This window comes from Pelophylax lessonae (assembly GCF_965119305.1).
Source record: "Pelophylax lessonae genome assembly, chromosome: 10".
Taxonomy (NCBI): domain Eukaryota; kingdom Metazoa; phylum Chordata; class Amphibia; order Anura; family Ranidae; genus Pelophylax; species Pelophylax lessonae.
In genome coordinates this window covers 239,976,060-240,000,303 of record NC_138777.1, presented here as the reverse complement: position 1 = coordinate 240,000,303, position 24,244 = coordinate 239,976,060, and the positions used below count along the sequence as shown (strand labels likewise).

At 47.2% G+C, this 24,244-nt stretch overlaps 1 protein-coding gene and 1 long non-coding RNA gene across 4 annotated transcripts in view; one reads left to right on the top strand and one right to left on the bottom strand.

Annotated features, from left to right (window-relative positions):
* SPIRE2 (spire type actin nucleation factor 2) overlaps positions 1-18,448 on the top strand; it is a 137,197-nt gene extending 118,749 nt beyond the window's left edge. The window contains exons 12-15 of the mRNA XM_082270587.1: positions 9,005-9,072; positions 12,738-12,765; positions 15,958-16,073; positions 18,111-18,448. Coding sequence (XP_082126713.1) covers positions 9,005-9,072; positions 12,738-12,765; positions 15,958-16,073; positions 18,111-18,318 — 420 coding nt within the window. The 3' untranslated portion in view covers positions 18,319-18,448. The remainder of the gene's footprint in view (positions 1-9,004; positions 9,073-12,737; positions 12,766-15,957; positions 16,074-18,110) is intronic.
* Positions 18,449-18,498: 50 nt separating this feature from the next.
* Positions 18,499-19,611, bottom strand: LOC309565044. Of its 3 annotated transcripts, XR_014225775.1 has the most exons (4): positions 19,388-19,611; positions 19,261-19,326; positions 18,590-18,711; positions 18,499-18,513 (listed from the first exon to the last, which is right to left on the bottom strand). It is a non-coding gene; the product is annotated as an uncharacterized lncRNA (long non-coding RNA). The 3 variants fall into 3 exon arrangements; XR_014225776.1 differs by lacking the exon at positions 18,499-18,513 and having other exon boundaries at positions 18,574-18,700; positions 19,219-19,326; XR_014225777.1 differs by lacking the exon at positions 18,499-18,513 and having other exon boundaries at positions 18,574-18,711.
* Positions 19,612-24,244: the final 4,633 nt, after the last annotated feature.

Sequence of the window (24,244 nt, the reverse complement as noted above, 5' to 3'; positions counted from 1 at the left end):
TCACATCCCCCCCGATCCCTCCATAAAGAGTACCTGTCACTCCTATTACTGTCACATTCCCCCCGATCCCTCCATAAAGAGTACCTGTCACTCCTATTACTGTCACATTCCCCCTGATCCCTCCATAAAGAGTACCTGTCACTGCTATTACTGTCACATTCCTTCCGATCCCTCCATAAAGAGTACCTGTCGCTCCTATTACTGTCACATTCCTCCCCGATCCCTCCATAAAGAGTACCTGTCACTGCTATTACTGTCACATTCCCCCTGATCCCTCCATAAAGAGTACCTGTCACTGCTATTACTGTCACATTACCCCCGATCCCTCCATAAAGAGTACCTGTCACTCCTATTACTGTCACATTCCCCCCGATCCCTCCATAAAGAGTACCTGTCACTGCCTATTACTGTCACATTCCTCCCCGATCCCTCCATAAAGAGTACCTGTCACTGCTATTACTGTCACATTCCCCCGATCCCTCCATAAAGAGTACCTGTCACTCCTATTACTGTCACATTCCCCCCGATCCCTTCATAAAGAGTACCTGTCACTCCTATTACTGTCACATTCCCCCTGATCCCTCCATAAAGAGTACCTGTCACTGCTATTACTGCCACATTCCCCCCGATCCCTCCATAAAGAGTACCTGTCACTCCTATTACTGTCACATTCCCCCCCGCTCCCTCCATAAAGAGTACCTGTCACTGCCTATTACTGTCACATTCCCCCCGATCCCTCCATAAAGAGTACCTGTCACTCCTATTACTGTCACATTCCCCCCGATCTCTCCATAAAGAGTACCTGTCACTGCTATTACTGTCACATTCCCCCCGATCCCTCCATAAAGAGTACCTGTCACTGCTATTACTGTCACATTCCCCCCCACTCCCTCCATAAAGAGTACCTGTCACTGCCTATTACTGTGACATTACCCCCGATCCCTCCATAAAGAGTACCTGTCACTCCTATTACTGTCACATTCCTCCCGATCCCTCCATAAAGAGTACCTGTCACTGCCTATTACTGTCACATCCCCCCCGATCCCTCCATAAAGAGTACCTGTCACTCCTATTACTGTCACATTCCCCCCGATCCCTCCATAAAGAGTACCTGTCACTCCTATTACTGTCACATTCCTCCCGATCCCTCCATAAAGAGTACCTGTCACTGCTATTACTGTCACATTCCCCCTGATCCCTCCATAAAGAGTACCTGTCACTGCTATTACTGTCACATTACCCCCGATCCCTCCATAAAGAGTACCTGTCACTCCTATTACTGTCACATTCCCCCCGATCCCTCCATAAAGAGTACCTGTCACTGCCTATTACTGTCACATTCCTCCCCGATCCCTCCATAAAGAGTACCTGTCACTCCTATTACTGTCACATTCCCCCCGATCCCTTCATAAAGAGTACCTGTCACTCCTATTACTGTCACATTCCCCCTGATCCCTCCATAAAGAGTACCTGTCACTGCTATTACTGCCACATTCCCCCCGATCCCTCCATAAAGAGTACCTGTCACTCCTATTACTGTCACATTCCCCCCCGCTCCCTCCATAAAGAGTACCTGTCACTGCCTATTACTGTCACATTCCCCCCGATCCCTCCATAAAGAGTACCTGTCACTCCTATTACTGTCACATTCCCCCCCGCTCCCTCCATAAAGAGTACCTGTCACTGCCTATTACTGTGACATTACCCCCGATCCCTCCATAAAGAGTACCTGTCACTCCTATTACTGTCACATTCCTCCCGATCCCTCCATAAAGAGTACCTGTCACTGCCTATTACTGTCACATCCCCCCCGATCCCTCCATAAAGAGTACCTGTCACTCCTATTACTGTCACATTCCCCCCGATCCCTCCATAAAGAGTACCTGTCACTCCTATTACTGTCACATTCCTCCCGATCCCTCCATAAAGAGTACCTGTCACTGCCTATTACTGTCACATTCCTCCCGATCCCTCCATAAAGAGTACCTGTCACTCCTATTACTGTCACATTCCTCCCGATCCCTCCATAAAGAGTACCTGTCACTCCTATTACTGTCACATTCCTCCCGATCCCTCCATAAAGAGTACCTGTCACTCCTATTACTGTCACATTCCTCCCGATCCCTCCATAAAGAGTACCTGTCACTCCTATTACTGTCACATTCCTCCCGATCCCTCCATAAAGAGTACCTGTCACTCCTATTACTGTCACATTCCTCCCGATACCTCCATAAAGAGTACCTGTCACTCCTATTACTGTCACATTCCCCCCGATCCCTCCATAAAGAGTACCTGTCACTCCTATTACTGTCACATTCCCCCCGATCCCTCCATAAAGAGTACCTGTCACTCCTATTACTGTCACATTCCCCCCGATCCCTCCATAAAGAGTACCTGTCACTGCCTATTACTGTCACATTCCCCCCGATCCCTCCATAAAGAGTACCTGTCACTGCCTATTACTGTCACATTCCCCCCGATCCCTCCATAAAGAGTACCTGTCACTACTATTACTGTCACATTCCTCCCGATCCCTCCATAAAGAGTACCTGTCACTCCTATTACTGTCACATTCCCCCCGATCCCTCCATAAAGAGTACCTGTCACTGCTATTACTGTCACATTCCCCCCGATCCCTCCATAAAGAGTACCTGTCACTCCTATTACTGTCACATTCCCCCCGATCCCTCCATAAAGAGTACCTGTCACTGCCTATTACTGTCACATTCCCCCCGATCCCTCCATAAAGAGTACCTGTCACTGCCTATTACTGTCACATTCCCCCCCGATCCCTCCATAAAGAGTACCTGTCACTGCCTATTACTGTCACATTCCCCCCGATCCCTCCATAAAGAGTACCTGTCACTGCTATTACTGTCACATTCCCCCCGATCCCTCCATAAAGAGTACCTGTCACTCCTATTACTGTCACATTCCCCCCGATCCCTCCATAAAGAGTACCTGTCACTGCTATTACTATCACATTCCCCCCGATCCCTCCATAAAGAGTACCTGTCACTCCTATTACTGTCACATTCCCCCCGATCCCTCCATAAAGAGTACCTGTCACTCCTATTACTGTCACATTCCTCCTGATCCCTCCATAAAGAGTACCTGTCACTGCTATTAATGTCACATTCCCCCCCGATCCCTCCATAAAGAGTACCTGTCACTGCTATTACTGTGACATTTCCCCCGATCCCTCCATAAAGAGTACCTGTCACTGCTATTATTGTCACATTCCCCCCCGATTCCCTCCATAAAGAGTACCTGTCACTCCTATTACTGTCACATTCCCCCCGATCCCTCCATAAAGAGTACCTGTCACTCCTATTACTGTCACATTCCCCCCGATCCCTCCATAAAGAGTACCTGTCACTCCTATTACTGTCACATTCCTCCCGATCCCTCCATAAAGAGTACCTGTCACTCCTATTACTGTCACATTCCCCCAGATCCCTCCATAAAGAGTACCTGTCACTCCTATTACTGTCACATTCCTCCCGATCCCTCCATAAAGAGTACCTGTCACTCCTATTACTGTCACATTCCCCCCGATCCCTCCATAAAGAGTACCTGTCACTGCCAATAACTGTCACATTCCCCCCCGATCCCTCCATAAAGAGTACCTGTCACTGCTATTACTGTCACATTCCCCCGATCCCTCCATAAAGAGTACCTGTCACTCCTATTACTGTCACATTCCTCCCGATCCCTCCATAAAGAGTACCTGTCACTCCTATTACTGTCACATTCCTCCCGATCCCTCCATAAAGAGTACCTGTCACTGCTATTACTGTCACATTCCCCCGATCCCTCCATAAAGAGTACCTGTCACTGCTATTACTGTCACATCCCCCCCCCCCCCCCCGATCCCTCCATAAAGAGTACCTGTCACTCCTATTACTGTCACATTCCCCCCAATCCCTCCATAAAGAGTACCTGTCACTGCTATTACTGTCACATTCCCCCGATCCCTCCATAAAGAGTACCTGTCACTGCTATTACTGTCACATTCCCCCCGATCCCTCCATAAAGAGTACCTGTCACTGCCTATTACTGTCACATTCCCCCCGATCCCTCCATAAAGAGTACCTGTCACTGCCTATTACTGTCACATTCCTCCCGATCCCTCCATAAAGAGTACCTGTCACTGCTATTACTGTCACATTCCTCCCAATCCCTCCATAAAGAGTACCTGTCACTCCTATTACTGTCACATTCCCCCCCCCCCCCGATCCCTCCATAAAGAGTACCTGTCACTGCTATTACTGTCACATTCCCCCCCCCCCCCCCGATCCCTCCATAAAGAGTACCTGTCACTGCCTATTACTGTCACATCCCCCCCGATCCCTCCATAAAGAGTACCTGTCACTCCTATTACTGTCACATTCCCCCCGATCCCTCCATAAAGAGTACCTGTCACTCCTATTACTGTCACATTCCTCCCGATCCCTCCATAAAGAGTACCTGTCACTGCCTATTACTGTCACATTCCTCCCGATCCCTCCATAAAGAGTACCTGTCACTCCTATTACTGTCACATTCCTCCCGATCCCTCCATAAAGAGTACCTGTCACTCCTATTACTGTCACATTCCTCCCGATCCCTCCATAAAGAGTACCTGTCACTCCTATTACTGTCACATTCCTCCCGATCCCTCCATAAAGAGTACCTGTCACTCCTATTACTGTCACATTCCTCCCGATCCCTCCATAAAGAGTACCTGTCACTCCTATTACTGTCACATTCCTCCCGATACCTCCATAAAGAGTACCTGTCACTCCTATTACTGTCACATTCCCCCCGATCCCTCCATAAAGAGTACCTGTCACTCCTATTACTGTCACATTCCCCCCGATCCCTCCATAAAGAGTACCTGTCACTCCTATTACTGTCACATTCCCCCCGATCCCTCCATAAAGAGTACCTGTCACTGCCTATTACTGTCACATTCCCCCCGATCCCTCCATAAAGAGTACCTGTCACTGCCTATTACTGTCACATTCCCCCCGATCCCTCCATAAAGAGTACCTGTCACTACTATTACTGTCACATTCCTCCCGATCCCTCCATAAAGAGTACCTGTCACTCCTATTACTGTCACATTCCCCCCGATCCCTCCATAAAGAGTACCTGTCACTGCTATTACTGTCACATTCCCCCCGATCCCTCCATAAAGAGTACCTGTCACTCCTATTACTGTCACATTCCCCCCGATCCCTCCATAAAGAGTACCTGTCACTGCCTATTACTGTCACATTCCCCCCGATCCCTCCATAAAGAGTACCTGTCACTGCCTATTACTGTCACATTCCCCCCCGATCCCTCCATAAAGAGTACCTGTCACTGCCTATTACTGTCACATTCCCCCCGATCCCTCCATAAAGAGTACCTGTCACTGCTATTACTGTCACATTCCCCCCGATCCCTCCATAAAGAGTACCTGTCACTGCTATTACTATCACATTCCCCCCGATCCCTCCATAAAGAGTACCTGTCACTCCTATTACTGTCACATTCCCCCCGATCCCTCCATAAAGAGTACCTGTCACTCCTATTACTGTCACATTCCTCCTGATCCCTCCATAAAGAGTACCTGTCACTGCTATTAATGTCACATTCCCCCCCGATCCCTCCATAAAGAGTACCTGTCACTGCTATTACTGTGACATTTCCCCCGATCCCTCCATAAAGAGTACCTGTCACTGCTATTATTGTCACATTCCCCCCCGATTCCCTCCATAAAGAGTACCTGTCACTCCTATTACTGTCACATTCCCCCCGATCCCTCCATAAAGAGTACCTGTCACTCCTATTACTGTCACATTCCCCCCGATCCCTCCATAAAGAGTACCTGTCACTCCTATTACTGTCACATTCCTCCCGATCCCTCCATAAAGAGTACCTGTCACTCCTATTACTGTCACATTCCCCCAGATCCCTCCATAAAGAGTACCTGTCACTCCTATTACTGTCACATTCCTCCCGATCCCTCCATAAAGAGTACCTGTCACTCCTATTACTGTCACATTCCCCCCGATCCCTCCATAAAGAGTACCTGTCACTGCCAATAACTGTCACATTCCCCCCCGATCCCTCCATAAAGAGTACCTGTCACTGCTATTACTGTCACATTCCCCCGATCCCTCCATAAAGAGTACCTGTCACTCCTATTACTGTCACATTCCTCCCGATCCCTCCATAAAGAGTACCTGTCACTCCTATTACTGTCACATTCCTCCCGATCCCTCCATAAAGAGTACCTGTCACTGCTATTACTGTCACATTCCCCCGATCCCTCCATAAAGAGTACCTGTCACTGCTATTACTGTCACATCCCCCCCCCCCCCCCGATCCCTCCATAAAGAGTACCTGTCACTCCTATTACTGTCACATTCCCCCCAATCCCTCCATAAAGAGTACCTGTCACTGCTATTACTGTCACATTCCCCCGATCCCTCCATAAAGAGTACCTGTCACTGCTATTACTGTCACATTCCCCCCGATCCCTCCATAAAGAGTACCTGTCACTGCCTATTACTGTCACATTCCCCCCGATCCCTCCATAAAGAGTACCTGTCACTGCCTATTACTGTCACATTCCTCCCGATCCCTCCATAAAGAGTACCTGTCACTGCTATTACTGTCACATTCCTCCCAATCCCTCCATAAAGAGTACCTGTCACTCCTATTACTGTCACATTCCCCCCCCCCCCCCGATCCCTCCATAAAGAGTACCTGTCACTGCTATTACTGTCACATTCCCCCCCCCCCCCCCCGATCCCTCCATAAAGAGTACCTGTCACTCCTATTACTGTCACAAGGGATGTTGACATTGCTTCTGACAGCAATAAAAGTGATCAGATTTTTTTTTCTCTAAAAACAGTGGTAAAAAAAAACATTTTTGAAGTGCCCCTGTCGCCGTGAGCTCGCATACGTAAGTCGTGCCTGCAAATGAAAAAGGTGTTCAACCCACACATGTGAGGTATCGCAGAGCGAGAGCAATAAAAAAAAAAAAGACCTCCTTTTTAACTCTAAACTGGTAACTGTTAAAAAAAAAAAACCCTGCAAGACAAAGGCATAATGAGCTAGTATGCATCGCATACTAGCTCATTATGTATGACTTACCTTAGAACGAAGCCCCGACACGGACCCCCAGACATTGCTGCGGGCGCTGCCATGATCCCTCGGCGTCTCTTCCGGGTTCGACGGCTCCGGCGCTGTGATTGGCCGGAGCCGCGCCGATGTCACTTGCGCGCGGGAGTGATTTTCCGGCAAGCTCCCGGCAAGGAAAACTGAAGGTCCCTCCGGACCTTCAGAGCGCATGCGCCACTCGCGTGAGCGGCTGCATGCACTGCAAATATCTCGGCAATCCTTATTATAGGCTGTAGGTAAAAGTGTCAAAAAGTGGGATACTACCGCTTTAAAGTGTCGCCTATGGAGATTTTTATGTACCGAAGTTTGTCACCATTCCACGAATGTGCGCAATTTTAAACCATAACATGTTAGGCATCCATTTACTCGGCGTGACATCATCTCTCACATTATACAAAAATTGGGCTAACTTTACTGTTTTCGTTTTTTTAAATGCAGTGAAATGTACATTTGTCCAATAAATCGCGGTTAAAAGATCGCTGCTAAATATATATATATACTGTTTGGGGGTTCGAAGTAATTTTCTAGCAAAACAATACAGATTTTATCTTGTAAGCAACAAGTGTCAAAAAAAGGCCTGGGCATGAAGGGGTTAAGCCTGCCATAGATGGTTCTGATCTTTGCTGGTCCAGCAGGGACCGGCGGAGATTTGATCCATCGATCAGCCTGAGTACATCCAATGTGTCGGTTTTTTATAGGATGCGATTATTGCCAGTGGCTATAGTTGCTAGCAATAATCACTGCCCCCCCCCCCCCCCCCCCCATCTGCCTATGTGTAATCCTGACCATAATATATAAATTATGTATAAAATTATTGAGGATTTCCTTTAAGAATATGAATGCTTTTTTATGTCCCCCCTCCTTCTCCTTCTGTACTCGTATATGCTTCCCTCTGAGAAGTCTCCATAATAGACCCACAATAGACCCGTAATAGACCCATAATAGACCCGTAATAGACCCGTAATAGACCCATAATAGATCCGTAATAGACCCATAATAGACCCGTAATAGACCCGTAATAGATCCGTAATAGACCCGTAATAGACCCGTAATAGACCCATAATAGACCCATAATAGACCCGTAATAGACCCGTAATAGACCCGTAATAGACCCGTAATAGACCCATAATAGACCCATAATAGACCCGTAATAGATCCGTAATAGACCCGTAATAGACCCATAATAGACCCATAATAGACCCGTAATAGACCCGTAATAGACCCATAATAGACCCATAATAGATCCATAATAGACCCATAATAGACCCATAATAGACCCATAATAGACCCATAATAGACCCGTAATAGATCCGTAATAGACCCGTAATAGACCCATAATAGACCCATAATAGACCCGTAATAGACCCGTAATAGACCCATAATAGATCCGTAATAGACCCGTAATAGACCCGTAATAGACCCGTAATAGATCCGTAATAGACCCGTAATAGACCCGTAATAGACCCATAATAGACCCGTAATAGACCCGTAATAGACCCGTAATAGACCCGTAATAGACCCGTAATAGACCCGTAATAGACCCATAATAGACCCATAATAGACCCATAATAGACCCACAATAGACCCGTAATAGACCCATAATAGACCCATAATAGACCCGTAATAGACCCATAATAGATCCGTAATAGACCGGTAATAGACCGGTAATAGATCCGTAATAGACCCGTAATAGACCCATAATAGACCGGTAATAGATCCGTAATAGACCCGTAATAGACCCATAATAGACCCGTAATAGACCCGTAATAGACCCGTAATAGACCCATAATAGACCCATAATAGACCCATAATAGATCCATAATAGATTCAATGTTTTCATTCTCAGGTTTGCTGCTGTTGCAAATCAAAGTTTCCTCTCTTCTCCTGGCCGGCCAGTTGTTTGTTCTGTAAAAGGTGAGTACCGATCGTTCTGTTACATTACATTGTATAATACTCACATACTGTACACAACCAGGGGGAGTATATACACTATATTACCAAAAGTATTGGGACCCCTCTCTATATACACTATATTACCAAAAGTATTGGGACCTTCTCTATATACACTATATTACCAAAAGTATTGGGACCCCTCTCTATATACACTATATTACCAAAAGTATTGGGACCTTCTCTATATACACTATATTACCAAAAGTATTGGGACCCCTCTCTATATACTCTATATTACCAAAAGTATTGGGACCTTCTCTATATACACTATATTACCAAAAGTATTGGGACGCCTCTCTATATACTCTATATTACCAAAAGTATTGGGACCTTCTCTATATACACTATATTACCAAAAGTATTGGGACCCCTCTCTATATACACTATATTACCAAAAGTATTGGGACCTTCTCTATATACACTATATTACCAAAAGTATTGGGACCCCTCTCTATATACTCTATATTACCAAAAGTATTGGGACCTTCTCTATATACACTATATTACCAAAAGTATTGGGACGCCTCTCTATATACTCTATATTACCAAAAGTATTGGGACCTTCTCTATATACACTATATTACCAAAAGTATTGGGACGCCTCTCTATATACTCTATATTACCAAAAGTATTGGGACCTTCTCTATATACACTATATTACCAAAAGTATTGGGACCCCTCTCTATATACACTATATTACCAAAAGTATTGGGACCTTCTCTATATACACTATATTACCAAAAGTATTGGGACCCCTCTCTATATACTCTATATTACCAAAAGTATTGGGGCGCCTCTCTCTATATACACTATTACCAAAAGTATTGGGACCCCTCTCTATATTACCAAAAGTATTGGGACGCCTCCCTATATACACTATATTACCAAAAGTATTGGGACGCCTCTCTATATACTCTATATTACCAAAAGTATTGGGACGCCTCTCTATATACACTATATTACCAAAAGTATTGGGACGCCTCCCTATATACACTATATTACCAAAAGTATTGGGACGCCTCTCTATATACACTATATTACCAAAAGTATTGGGACGCCTGCCTTTACACACACATGAACTTTAATGGCATCCCAGTCTTAGTCTGTAGGGTTCAATATTGAGTTGGCCCACTCTTTGCAGCTATAACAGCTTCAACTCTTCTGGGAAGGCCGTCCACAAGGTTTAGGAGTGTCTATGGGAATGTTTCACCATTCTTCCAGAAGCACATTTCTGAGGTCAGGCACTGATGTTGGACGAGAAGCCCTGGCTCGCAGTCTCTGCTCTAACTAATCCCAAAGGTGTTCTGTTGGGTTGCGGTCAGGACTGCAGGCCAGTCAGGTTCCTCCACCCCAAACTCGCTCATCTATGTCTTTATGGACTTTGCTTTGTGCACTGGTGACCAGTCATAGTGGAACAGGGAGGGGCCTTCCCCAAACTCCTCCCACAAAGTTGGGAGCATGAAATTGTCCAAAATGTCTTGGTATGCCGACACCTTAAGAATTCCCTTCAATGGAACTAAGGGGCCAAGCCCAACCCCTGAGGAACAACCCCCCACCATAACCCCCCTCGACCAAATGATTTATCTATATGTTATATATATATATATATATATATATATATATATACAACTCACAAGGCCAACTCACCACCCCTATTCAAACAATAATTCCCAGTGAGGCCTGGTCCACTTACCTACTCTTGTGGCTCGGTCACATATTAGTAAGCATAGTGACCTACCTACCAAAATGACTTTCTCTCCTACAGCTTCTGTCCAATAAAATCCCTTTCTGTGTTCTCTGGACTCTTCAATAACCGGTCCTAAACCTCACACTTCCAGAATTCCCAAACACTCTCTAATTCGCTCATAGACTTCAGGGAGTACTAGGAGCCCCTCACCTCCAAGGAGAATATCAAGTTCCTCAACGAGTCACCTGGACTAAGTATCCCACCGTAATTATAAACCCCTGTATGGGTATTACAGAAAATAGTGCAGCACTAAAAATGTGTGAGTAAATGTGCACAAAGTAAACCGTGAACAATCAAACGAAAAATGCAAAAAAATGTAAAAAATCAAAGTCCAGAATGTCCATAAAGTGTAAACTGTGACTTGAAAAAAGTGTTGACTCCAGCATGTGAAATAACTGCAACAAACGATAAATCCCACACCGATAGGATAAAGGAATAAAGATGGTATGGACCCAAAGCACTGTACAGCAAATGGGTCATACACGCTGTATATGTGGATGTCCTCGGTACCGAATAGGCAGGAACCTCAGCAGCGTCTCTGCATCACAGGTGGTGATGAATATCTTCCAAACCGGTCCGCACGGGAATGCCTAGGAGTCCCCACTCATGGGATTGTGGAGAGGGATAAACCAAAGGGACACCATAGCATAATACCGTATGGGCAATTTATTGGAAGATAAAGAAATACACTTACAATTTCACAGGTGGTAAGAAGCATTCAGAAAAGCTAGGCACTTATGATACTACTAACGCGTTTCCTTAAAAATAACATCCTCAAAGGATGCCAGCGGTTTAGACATTAATGGCTGTGTGTTGTCACTTCGGGGTGTACTGACTTTTGTTGCCAGTGGTTTAGACATTAATGGCTGTGTGTTGTCACTTCGGGGTGTACTGACTTTTGTTGCCAGTGGTTTAGACATTAATGGCTGTGTGTTGTCACTTCGGGGTGTACTGACTTTTGTTGCCAGTGGTTTAGACATTAATGGCTGTGTGTTGAGTTATTTTGAGGGGACAGTAAATTTACACTGTTATACAAGCTGTACACTCACTACTTTACATTGTAGCAAAGTCTCATTTCTTCAGTGCCGGGTCACACTTGTGCGATGCGGGAAGGCTGCGAATATGCAGCGTGTTCCCGCATCGCAAACGCACATCTGACAGTTCACACTGCCATATGCGATACGCTGCGGGGGTCAATGAAATGTTAACAACACCCCCAGTTTGATCGCATATCGCAGTGCGACCTGACAGTTCGCACAGGATCGGATCGCACAAGTGTGAACCATCATGCGATCCGATCCTGGTGCGGCTGAAAAAATGCCTCGTGCGACTTTTGTGCGGGTGCAGTGTGAATTTAGCAATACAAAGTGTATGGCTGAATTCGCACTGCACATCCGATCGCATGTAATTACGGAGCAGTGCGCTCCGATATTACATGCGATCGCCGCACACGCGGAAGTGTGAACCGCCACTTAGTGTTGTCACATGAAAAGATAAATTAATAAATAAAAATATTAATAAATATAAATAAATAAATAAAACATTTACAAAAATGTGAGGGGTGTACTTACTTTTGTGAGATACTGTGTGTATATATGTATGTATGCTTTAACCTTCAAGAAAAACTTTTGAACAGAGAAAAATTGTATTTATTATACTTTTCCTTTAAAATTTACTTTAGTTGTGGTTTTAGATCCCATTTTCTGGTCTGTCTCCCCTAGTGGCAGTGGGAGGTATTACACCACACTAATATACAGCCCATATTATTTGAAGAAGTTGAATCTGTTTGCACATGATTTCTGATTGGTTGCTCTCACTGTTATCCTGCTCTGTGACTGGCATATATTAAAGTTATTAATCTTCTTTTACTTCCCTCCAGGTCAGCCTGTGGCTCTTGCAACGTGAAGGTGAGCTTTCATATCTGGGGGGGGGGGGGGGGAGGTTAACGATGTCACCTCATCCCTTTTAACCAGGACACACATTACACAGGTTCTGTGGTAAGGTGGTAATTAAACTCACTCAGTGCCTTATGTTCATTATATCGGCCTTAGAACCTGTGTAATTAATGTGTCCTGGTTTAAAGGGATGAGGTGACAACCCTAGGGGGGGTAAAATGACCAACCTTGATTTCTCTGGCTGCTGTGGAATCTTCAAGCCTCAGCATATTCCATCTCAATATCCTATCTCTTACTCTAATAGATGAACGAGTCACCCTGACCATTGACATCAGCCAGAGGTCCAACTATTGCTCATAATTAGGATGGCGCTCTCCAATGACTGCAGCTATAGCAGATCATGTGACAGCAGTTGGACCCTTGGACCCGGCACCACACGGGGCCACTATAGTACTTCACCTGCTTACAGATTTATGCACCAGGTTGCAGTGTTGGGAATTGCTGGGGAACTGCATGGCCTTCAATAGTGAAATGGCTTCTAATAACTTTAGATTTGTGAATATAAAGATCGGAGTTCAGAGACCACACAACTTCCGCTGTTCACTTTAGTGGCTTCTCCCGGCTCCTCTCTGATTTACTGTTCCTTTGTTACTGAGGTCTGACTTTCCATGACTTTTTGGCAAAGCAGTTCCAAATGTCCTTCCACTGTCCAATGAGATGCCTGAGCAGCCAGGAAGGGCACTCTTATTGGACAGTGGACTGGCAATAGGCGGGGTTTAGATGGGGAAGGTCAAGCCCAAACAACCAAGTGAAACGAAATCAGAGAGGGGCACAGAAGAGCCTCATTGTGGATAATAAAGGTAATAGTAGAATACTTCTGGGGTGCGCTCCTAGGCAGCACAAAGGTTATCTAATCTCTTGGACTCCAGTGGGGGGGGGGATATCCCTGCCAGGTCCAAAGGACTCTAGTGGGGGGGGGGGGGATCTCTTCCGCGTCCCATGGTCTCTAGTGGGGTGGGGGATATCCCTGCTGGGTCCCATGGACTGTATGGGGGGGGGCAGTTTATCCCTGCCGGGTCCCGTGGACTGTAGTGGGGGGGGGGGGGATTATCCCTGCTGGGTCCCATGGACTCTAGTAGGGGGGATATCCCTGCCAGGTCCCATGGAGTCTAGTGGGGGGGATATCCCTGCTGGGTCCCATGGACTGTAGTGGGGGGGGGATATCCCTGCCAGGTCCCATGGAGTCTAGTGGGGGGGATATCCCTGCTGGGTCCCATGGACTCTAGTAGGGGGGATATCCCTGCCAGGTCCCATGGAGTCTAGTAGGGGGGATATCCCTGCCGGGTCCAATGGACTCTAGTAGGGGGGATATCCCTGCCGGGTCCCGTGGACTGTAGTGGGGGGGGGGGGTGGGGGATTATCCCTGCTGGGTCCCATGGACTCTAGTAGGGGGGGGATATCCCTGCCGGGTCCCATGGACTCTAGTAGGGGGGATATCCCTGCCAGGTCCCATGGACTCTAGTGGGGGGTGGGGATATCCCTGCCGAGTCCCGTGGACTCTAGTAGGGGGGATATCCCTGCCGGGTCCAATGGACTCTAGTGGGGGGTGGGGATAACCCTGCCGGGTCCCATGGACTCTAGTAGGGGGGATATCCCTGCCGGGTCCAATGGACTCTAGTAGGGGGTATATCCCTGCCGGGTCCCGTGGACTGTAGTGATGGGGGGGGGGGGGATTATCCCTGCTGGGTCCCATGGACTGTAGTGGGGGGGGGATATCCCTGCTGGGTCCCATGGACTCTAGTAGGGGGGATATCCCTGCCGGGTCCCATGGACTGTAGTGGGGGGGATATCCCTGCCTGGTTCCATGGACTCTAGTAGTGGGGATATATCCCTGCCAGGTCCCATGGACTCTAGTGGGGGGTGGGGATATCCCTGCCGGGTCCAATGGACTCTAGTGGGGGGTGGGGATATCCCTGCCGGGTCCCGTGGACTGTAGTGATGGGTGGGGGGGGGGGGATTATCCCTGCTGGATCCCATGGACTCTAGTGGGTGGTGGGGATATCCCTGCTGGGTCCCATGGACTCTAGTGGGGGGGATATCCCTGCCGGGTCCCATGGACTCTAGTGGGGGGTGGGGATATCCCTGCCGGGTCCCATGGACTGTAGTGGGGGGGATATCCCTGCCGGGTCCCATGGACTCTAGTGGGGGGTATAGCCCTGCCGGGTCCCACACTTGTATATTAATCTTATGGAGTTCACCCTCACAGTAAAGAGCCGGGATCCCTCGAATAATGTCTCTGATAATGACTGATTGTACGGCTGGTCATACAATAGAAGATTTTCAAACGAACGTTACTGTGGAAATTCTCAGAACTTTCACCGACTCCATGAATGTTGTTTGAAAGTCTTGCAGAATTTTGTTTCCTTGTAACATTTTGATTTTGGAATGATTGGCCTTTCCCCCACCAAAGCCACACCCACTGCTAGAAAAAAACTTTTCCATCCGGCTCCTTCCAAATTTCTGGTCCCTGCAGGGAAAACGAATGCTAATTTGACCCCACTAATAATTAGAAAATCGAACGATTGTTTTAAAATGAAAGATTTTTAAAATAATTGCACTCGTGTACGGCCAAACTAAAGCCAACATTTATTATATTGCAGCTTACCATTTCTTAGATGTGACGGCTGCATTCGTTTTCTTTTTTAGGCTTTCTTCTGTTTTCACCTGGTGATCCAGCCAGTAAGTTTGTTGTTTGGCAAAAGAACATCTGTTCTGCACATGTAGCAGTTAGAGGGATGAGACAAACACTCATCCATTAATACTGACGGGTGCACAATATTCAGCTTTTATTTATATAAAATCTTTATCCCAAAAGTAATAAAATTGTTACTGTAACTGATTATAAATTGTGAGGCGGAGTTTGGCTTCAATCTGTTAGTGTATGTAAATCTGCTAGTTCATCCAACACTCCCTGCCCACCACACTGACAATGCTGCTGTCCAAAGGTGCCCCCTGTGCTCCTTCATCCAGAGTGAGGCGCTGTAATACAGGAGGTGGGTTACTGGTCAGATCACCAGGTGAAATCGGGGGAGGGGGAGAAATCTAATGATCGGTAAGCTGTGACATTTTTGGGTGTAATAACGCTTTATCTTGTAATTAGGACTCTCGTTGATTCTAATTAACTGTCATTGTTTCTTTCTCCAGATGAAGCTTCCCGCTAAAAAGTTGGGGCACATTCCAGTCTACAGTGTGGGGTTTGAAAGCCAACCAGGTGTACTGGGCACAGTTGGACACACCCACAAAAAGAGAGACTCCTTCCAGTGAGTATAGCCGGGTTCCTCATGGGAGGAGACTTGGTAAACTGAAGAAAATATTTGTGTGATTGTTGGGCAGAGCAGACAGTAAATGTTTCCCAGGAACTGCAGAATTCTCATTTCATTTCCTTGGAGGAATCCAAAGTTAGAAATCACGGGAAAGCCCTGAATTGTTCACATCTGCAGCTCATGGAACATCCGTGTGATCGGCCAGCTGTTGGCCAGACAATTATGTTTAGAAATGACATTATATTCTAGAATAAATATTAAAACTTCCCTATTTATTGTGAAATGTGCTGGGGGTTTTTTCTGCTCAGATGCTCAATTCTGGGTCCAACTTGATATAGGCAAAGGGGCAGCAGGGCACAGTACATAGGAGACACGCCACATGGGGGGGGGGGTCAGCAGGGCAGAGTGCTAGGGGGTCAGGAGGGCACAGTACATAGGAGACACACCACATGGAGGGGGGCAGCAGGGCAGAGTGCTAGGGGGTCAGCAGGGCACAGTACATAGGAGACACACCACATGGGGGGGGGCAGCAGGGCAGAATGCTAGGGGGTCAGGAGGGCACTTTACATAGGAGACACGCCACATGGAGGGGGGCAGCAGGGCAGAGCACTAGGGGGTCAGGAGGGCACAGTACATAGAAGACACGCCACATGGGGGGCAGCAGGGCACAGTACATAGGAGACATGCCACATGGGGGGGGCAGCAGGGCAGAGCACTAGGGGGTCAGAAGGGGACAGTACATAGAAGACACGCCACATGGGGGGGCAGCAGGGCAGAGCACTAAGGGGCAGCAGGGCACAGTACATAGGAGACATGCCACATGGGGGTGGCAGCAGGGCAGAGCACTAGGGGGGTCAGGAGGGCACAGTACATAGAAGACACGCCACATGGGGGGGCAGCAGGGCAGAGCACTAAGGAGCAGCAGGGCACAGTACATAGGAGACATGCCACATGGGGGGGGCAGCAGGGCAGAGCGCTAGGGGGTCAGGAGGGCACAGTACATAGGAGACACGCCACATGGGGGGGCAGAGCGCTAGGGGGTCAGGAGGGCACAGTACATAGGAGACACGCCACATGGGGGGGCAGCAGGGCAGAGCGCTAGGGGGTCAGAAGGGAACAGTACATAGGAGACACACCACATGGGAGGGGGCAGCAGGGCAGAGCGCTAGGGGATCAGTAGGGCACAGTACATAGGAGACACACCACATGGGAGGGGGGCAGCAGGGCACATTGTGGGGCACACAGCAAGACACATTACAGTAGCGGAGGTTTCCTTATTATGCAGAGCAAGGCAGGGAAGCGGCTGTGATCAGTCCTCTTCTGGTGCACTATTCCCCACTGGCCCCTCCTGTCCATCCCAGGTGCTTGTATGTGACATCACCTGAGATGGACAGAGGGGGGAGGAGGGGTCAGCGGTAACAGAGCACCAGGATAGGACTGGTTACAGCCGCTTCCCTGCCATGCTCTGCATATGTCAGCAGAGAGGAGGATGCTACACCTCCAATGCCTGCCTTCTAGCACAAATGCCCCCTTCTGCCACAAATCCTCCCCCCAAATTATACCTGCTAGGCATCACCCCAAGTTTCTCTCCTAGAAAATGTCATTACTTGGCCGTCATATTCTTATTTCTGAAAGCTTTTCTCTGATTGAGAGTGACAGCTGCCAGAAGATTCTTCACGTCTGACACTTCCGGGTGTGTCGGATGTCTGCTCCTCACTTTGGCAGTATTTCCATTGGTTGGTTCCTACATCAGTACAGAGCACAGCGCAGCGGGGGGGGGGGGGGGGGGCACAGGCATACGAGGATTCTTCAGGGAGCTGTAGGGTGGTGCAGGCGACTATAAACTTTCTTTTACTGAACTTTCTAATTAAAGTTTTTGAGGAACAAAGTCACTTTTCAAAGACCAAATCTGACCTACAACTGCAGATTGAGCAGAACTGTCTGATTGTCCCCTGACTCCTCTAACCATATTCTGTACCAGGACTGTCTGATTTTGGTGGGCTGCCTCTCATCATATTCTGTCTCTTTGTTCAGGTCCTGCGGTGGAATGTCCTGGAAGAATGTAGAGGGTCAGTTCCCCCAAATCTATGCTCAGGGTTCTACTCTGAAGGACGTGTGCTTGGACTGCTCAAGCTTCATCCGTGATGTGGTGTGCTCCAGCCGGAAGAGCGTGGACATCCTCAACACCCGGCCATACGTGGGGACCTCCCATCCTCAGCACCGGACAGTTAGGAAACTCTGATCTATGCTGCACTTTCCCACCCAGCACCTTACACCCTCCACCCATCCCCCATGCTTTAGGGTCACATGGGGGCAGAACATGTCATAACCCCATCTACACCGGGCAATGCAGCTATGTATGTTACTGAATGGGACTGGCAGATAGTCACCAAATCTTCTGGGTACCATCCCATGGATTGAGCACTTACCATGGCCACTTACCTGGACACCTACCATGGCCACTTACCTGGACACCTACCATGGCCACTTACCTGGACACCTACCATGGCCACTTACCTGGACACCTACCATGGACATCTCTGCATAGAAGGCAGACTGGTTGCTTTAATAGTTATGTCTACACAACACTTTTGTCAGTTGATGGTGCAAACTGCTTTACTGACCTACTGGTTACCTGTCACTGGTAAGCTTTCCTATTGGTTTGCCTGTCACTGGTAAGCTTTCCTACTGGTTACCTATCACTGGTAAGCTTACCTACTGGTTACCTGTCACTGGTAAGCTTACCTACTGGTTACCTGTCACCGGTAAGTTTACCTACTGGTTACCTGTCACTGGTAAACTTACCTACTGGTTACCTATCACTGGTAAACTTACCTACTGGTTTGCCTGTCACTGGTAAACTTACCTACTGGTTACCTATCACTGGTAAACTTAGCTACTGGTTTACCTGTCACTGGTAAACTTACCTACTGGTTACCTGTCACTGGTAAGCTTACCTACTGGTTTGCCTGTCACTGGTAAGCTTTCCTACTGGTTACCTGTCACTGGTAAGCTTACCTACTGGTTTGCCTGTCACTGGTAAGCTTTCCTACTGGTTTGCCTGTCACTGGTAAGCTTTCCTACTGGTTTGCCTGTCACTGGTAAGCTTTCCTACTGGTTTGCCTGTCACTGGTAAGCTTACCTACTGGTTTGCCTGTCACTGGTAAGCTTACCTACTGGTTACCTGTCACTGGTAAGCTTACCTACTGGTTACCTGTCACTGGTAAGCTTACCTACTGGTTACCTGTCACTGGTAAGCTTGCCTAATGGTTACCTGTCACTGGTAAGCTTACCTACTGGTTACCTGTCACTGGTAAACCTACTGGTTCCCTGTACCTTTTAGTAACTGAAGTGGAGAGAGCTCCCCTCTACAGCCATTGCAAAACTAAGCAAGTGAGTCTTACTCCTCCTGCTGCACTTCCCCAATTGTATTTAAAAATAAAGAAAGGGGGAGTTGGCAACAGCAGGCCCCTTAAAAAGGGTGACAGCCATTGGGAGTTCTTCTCACCGCTGTGGTTACTGGAAAGGTATAACTGACCAGGGGGTGACACAACTCTCGAAGATTCATGCAAAATGGAAAGATCAGATTTTAAGGGTGTGTACCGGATTTTATAGAGGACCTCTCATGCTGTTGGGTGTAGGTACGGTTTTATAAGAGGAACGACCATTCCTTGATTTGTATTTGCCCTTAAGAGGGCCTGTCATGCCTTTTATGTTTGTACCCTTTCCATATGACCCCATCATGCCTTTAGGTGTGTAGACCCAGAGGCTAAAAATGACATTAGAGAGGGACCCTGGCATTCTGAACCCGGTGTGTGGTATATGAAGACTTTATAACCGGTTTCTCTTGGGAGATCTGACCGATATCTTCTCCTTTAGAGGTGAATGCATTGACCTTTCTTATTCAGGCCATGGTGCGGCATCTAAGGAAAAAATGGGCACAGATTTGGCTCTTCCATGACCGGTCCTCTCTAAAGTTTTGGGAGTGTTGCTGCATCAAAGATCACTTGTAATGTAGGTTCCAACATAATGCTGTGAAGGAGAAAGGGGAGGTAGGTGGCTCTGTTTGGCTCCATCAATGGTGAAGGTTTTGGTGTGTTTTAGAAGCGATCCATTGAAGGACGACTCTGCCCTATTGTGGGGCCTGTTATCCCAGAAAGATAGGTTATAGATGTGACTGACTCATTGGTCGTTCATCACCTCAGAATATTACTTTACACCCAAGATCCTCCATATGCAAAAGACATGAAGAATAAAGGAAACCTTTCTTAGAGTGGGTGTAAACATCAGACATGAAATGTGAGCAAAGCATATCCCTATATCGTGTGTCCTTGTCTCATTCCAGAGCACTGTGTGTCATTTCTGCCTGCTGCCTCCTTCCTCTGCTATCTGCATGAGTAACTTCTGACAAGTTTTCCTGACACCAAGAGATAAAAAGGTGACGCAGCAAGGAGCTCCAGCACACAGCCTGTGATTAACAGCCTCAGCTCTGTTCCTGTGTGAAGGGGGTGTGTCCCTACCCTCCAATCAGCTCTCATCACTGAGTTATGCTGAGTGTAATTTCAGCTCTTCACCCCCTTTTTTCTGACATCTCAGAAAAGCGTTATAAATTCAGCACTTTGGATGTAGAGAAGACTGCAGATAAACTGGTACAAATTATGTAGGATTTGTTTCATCACTGTATCACCTGAGGCCGCTCACTTCATTGGGGATATAAAAGGGTTTACAACCACTTTAATGGAGACGTGCTCTGCCCCTACTGACCTGCATGCTTGTTCCGTGTCGGCACTCAGAAAGTACTGAAGCCAGAGGATGAGTAGAACAGCCAGACAGTCCCCATAATTCTGAATAGAAAGATTTACTTTAGGGGATGAGGTGTAGCTAGTACAGAGTTGGGTTAACAGTCTACGGGGCAGTGCTTACCATTTCCCCTACAAAATACCCTACAACCTTTACCATTGGAAAAACAAAATGCCAGTGTTACCTACATACCTACATACCTACCCCCTCTACAGCATGTCATGGAATACAGGTACACTTTAACAGCATTGGAGCAATGTGTAACACTGATCTGTCTGTAATGTTCTATGATATCTTCTGTATGGTGGTAATCTTATATAATGGAAGCACTTTTCCCCTGTGTGCAGAGATCTAGCTGGATCACTGGATCCCATAACACACCGCACCTTCCCACACCTAGGAGAGGGATGTCATGAGGATGCCTAGGAGAGGGATTTAATGAGAACACCTAGGAGAGGGATGTCATGAGGACGCCTAGGATAGGGATGTTTTGAGGACGCCTAGGATAGGGATGTTTTGAGGACGCCTAGGAGAGGAATGTCATGAGGACGCCTAGGATAGGGATGTCATGAGAACACCTAGGAGAGGGATGTCATGAGGACGCCTAGGAGAGGGATGTCTTGAGAACGCCTAGGAGAGGGATGTCATGAGGACGCCTAGGATAGGGATGTTTTGAGGACGCCTCGGAGAGGGATGTCATGAGAATGCCTAGGAGAGGGATGTCATGAGGACGCCTAGGAGAGGGATGCCATGAGAACACCTAGGAGAGGGATGTTTTGAGGACGCCTCGGAGAGGGATGTCTTGAGGACGCCTAGGCGAGGGATGTCATGAGAACACCATGGATAGGGATGTCTTGAGCACACCTAGGAGAGGGATGTCATGAGAACATCTAGGAGAGGGATGTTTTGAGGACACCTTGGAGAGTGATGTCATGAGAACGCCTAGGAGAGGGATGTCATGAGAACGCCTAGGAGAGGGATGTCATGAGAACGCCTAGGAGAGGGATGTCATGAGAGCACCTAGGAGAGGGATGTCTTGAGGACACCTAGGAGAGGGATGTCTTGAGGACGCCTAGGCGAGGGATGTCATGAGAACACCTAGGAGAGGGATGTCATGAGGACGCCTAGGAGAGGGATGTCATGAGAACGCCTAGGAGAGGGATGTCATGAGGACGCCTAGGTGAGGAATGTCATGAGAACGCCTAGGAGAGGGATGTCTTGAGGACGCCTAGGCGAGGGATGTCATGAGAACGCCTAGGAGAGGGATGTCATGAGGACGCCTAGGAGAGGGATGTCATGAGAACGCCTAGGAGAGGGATGTCATGAGAACGCCTAGGAGAGGGATGTCATGAGGACGCCTAGGAGAGGGATGTCATGAGGACGCCTAGGAGAGGGATGTCATGAGGACGCCTAGGAGAGGGATGTCATGAGGACGCCTAGGAGAGGGATGTCATGAGGACGCCTAGGAGAGGGATGTCATGAGGACGCCTAGGAGAGGGATGTCATGAGGACGCCTAGGAGAGGGATGTCATGAGGACGCCTAGGAGAGGGATGTCATGAGGACGCCTAGGAGAGGGATGTCATGAGGACGCCTAGGAGAGGGATGTCATGAGGACGCCTAGGATAGGGATGTCATGAGGACGCCTAGGAGAGGGATGTCATGAGGACGCCTAGGAGAGGGATGTCTTGAGGACGCCTAGGCGAGGGATGTCATGAGAACACCTAGGATAGGGATGTTTTGAGGACACCTAGGATAGGGATGTTTTGAGGACACCTAGGATAGGGATGTCTTGAGGACGCCTATGAGAGGGATGTTTTGAGGACGCCTCGGAGAGTGATGTCATGAGAACGCCTAAGAGAGGGATGTCTTGAGGACGCCTAGGCGAGGAATGTCATGAGAACACCATGGATAGGGATACCTTGAGGACACCTATAATGGATGTCATGAGAACACCTATAATAATGTCCTGCGAACACCGAGGAGAGTGATTTCGTAAGAACACCTAGGATAGGGATGTCATGAGAATGCCTATAATGATGTCGTAAGAACACCTAGAAGAGTGACGTGATGAGAACTTCTGTTGCTGTCTCTGTGTTTGTCACTTTGTCGGATTCAGTCCGTCATCGGCTTACAAGAGAACAGAAAGCTTGAAGACCTTTGACTGTTGGTGGATGGAAGACACTGACCGGATCTTTTGTCACAATCCATGTTCATAACCAATGTCCAGGTGGACGTAAAATAGTGAACATCCAAATATCTGCAACCTGATTGGCCAAGCCGTTGTCCTGAAGATGCCTCTAAGGATGAGTACACCGGAGGGTTTTTAATCTTACTTTGTAATTTTTATGGAAGGGCATTTTACCCGGGAGATGCCTACTAAGCATGTAGCATGCAGCTCAGCCTAGTAATCCCATACAACCCAGAGCTTCCAAGCCGCTCATTAAAGGTCTAACCCAATACTGGCATAAGAGTATCACCTGCTCATCCCCAAATAACACAAATGAGAAGAAATGCCCCCTTGGGGATTTATTGCAGCTCGGAATATATCGCACATTTGTTTGTATGAAAAGAATATCCTTTATTGTACAAAAAAATTCTTAAAATCATCATGTGAAGTACTAAAAACCCTTATGGTAGCTCTGACAAAGCCAAAAACATGATCCCCCATATTGGAATAATTCATCCATCCAAGAACATATAATGACAATCATAAAATAAATGCACATAACCGCCCCAATGCGTTTCAATCATTCCAAGATCTTCTTCAGGGGGCCTTGAGAATAGGGAGATCTCTAGGTGTTAGATATACAATTGGTCATCCATGATATCACATTTTATTACCGACCATAATAGCAGCTAATTTTTTTATTTATTTTTTTTGCTCTTCTACTTACAAAGCTTTCACATAAGAAATCTTTGCAAGTATAAGAGCAAAAAACAAATCTGCTGCTCTATTATTTTCTGTAATAAAACTAAGATCACGCCGACTAATTGTAAATCTAATCCCCCCTCCTCAAGGTCCCCTGAAGAAGATCTTGGATTGGAATGATTGAAACGTGTTGGGGCTTTTATTTGCATTTTTGTATGATTGTCATTCTATATTCTTGGATGTATGAATGATTCTAATAAGGGGGATCATGTTTTCGGCTCTGTCAGAGCTACAATGTAGGTTTTTAATATTTCTTTGTACAATAAAGGATATTCTTTTCATAGTAACAAATGTGTGATCTATTCTGAGCTGCAATAAAGTCCCAAGGGGGCGTTTCTTCTTACTAATGAAAGCTCTAACAAGCACATGGACTGGAGATGACCGGTGCATGGAGGGCTTCAGGGTAAGTAGCTTGGGTATGAGGGAGAAAAGGGTACA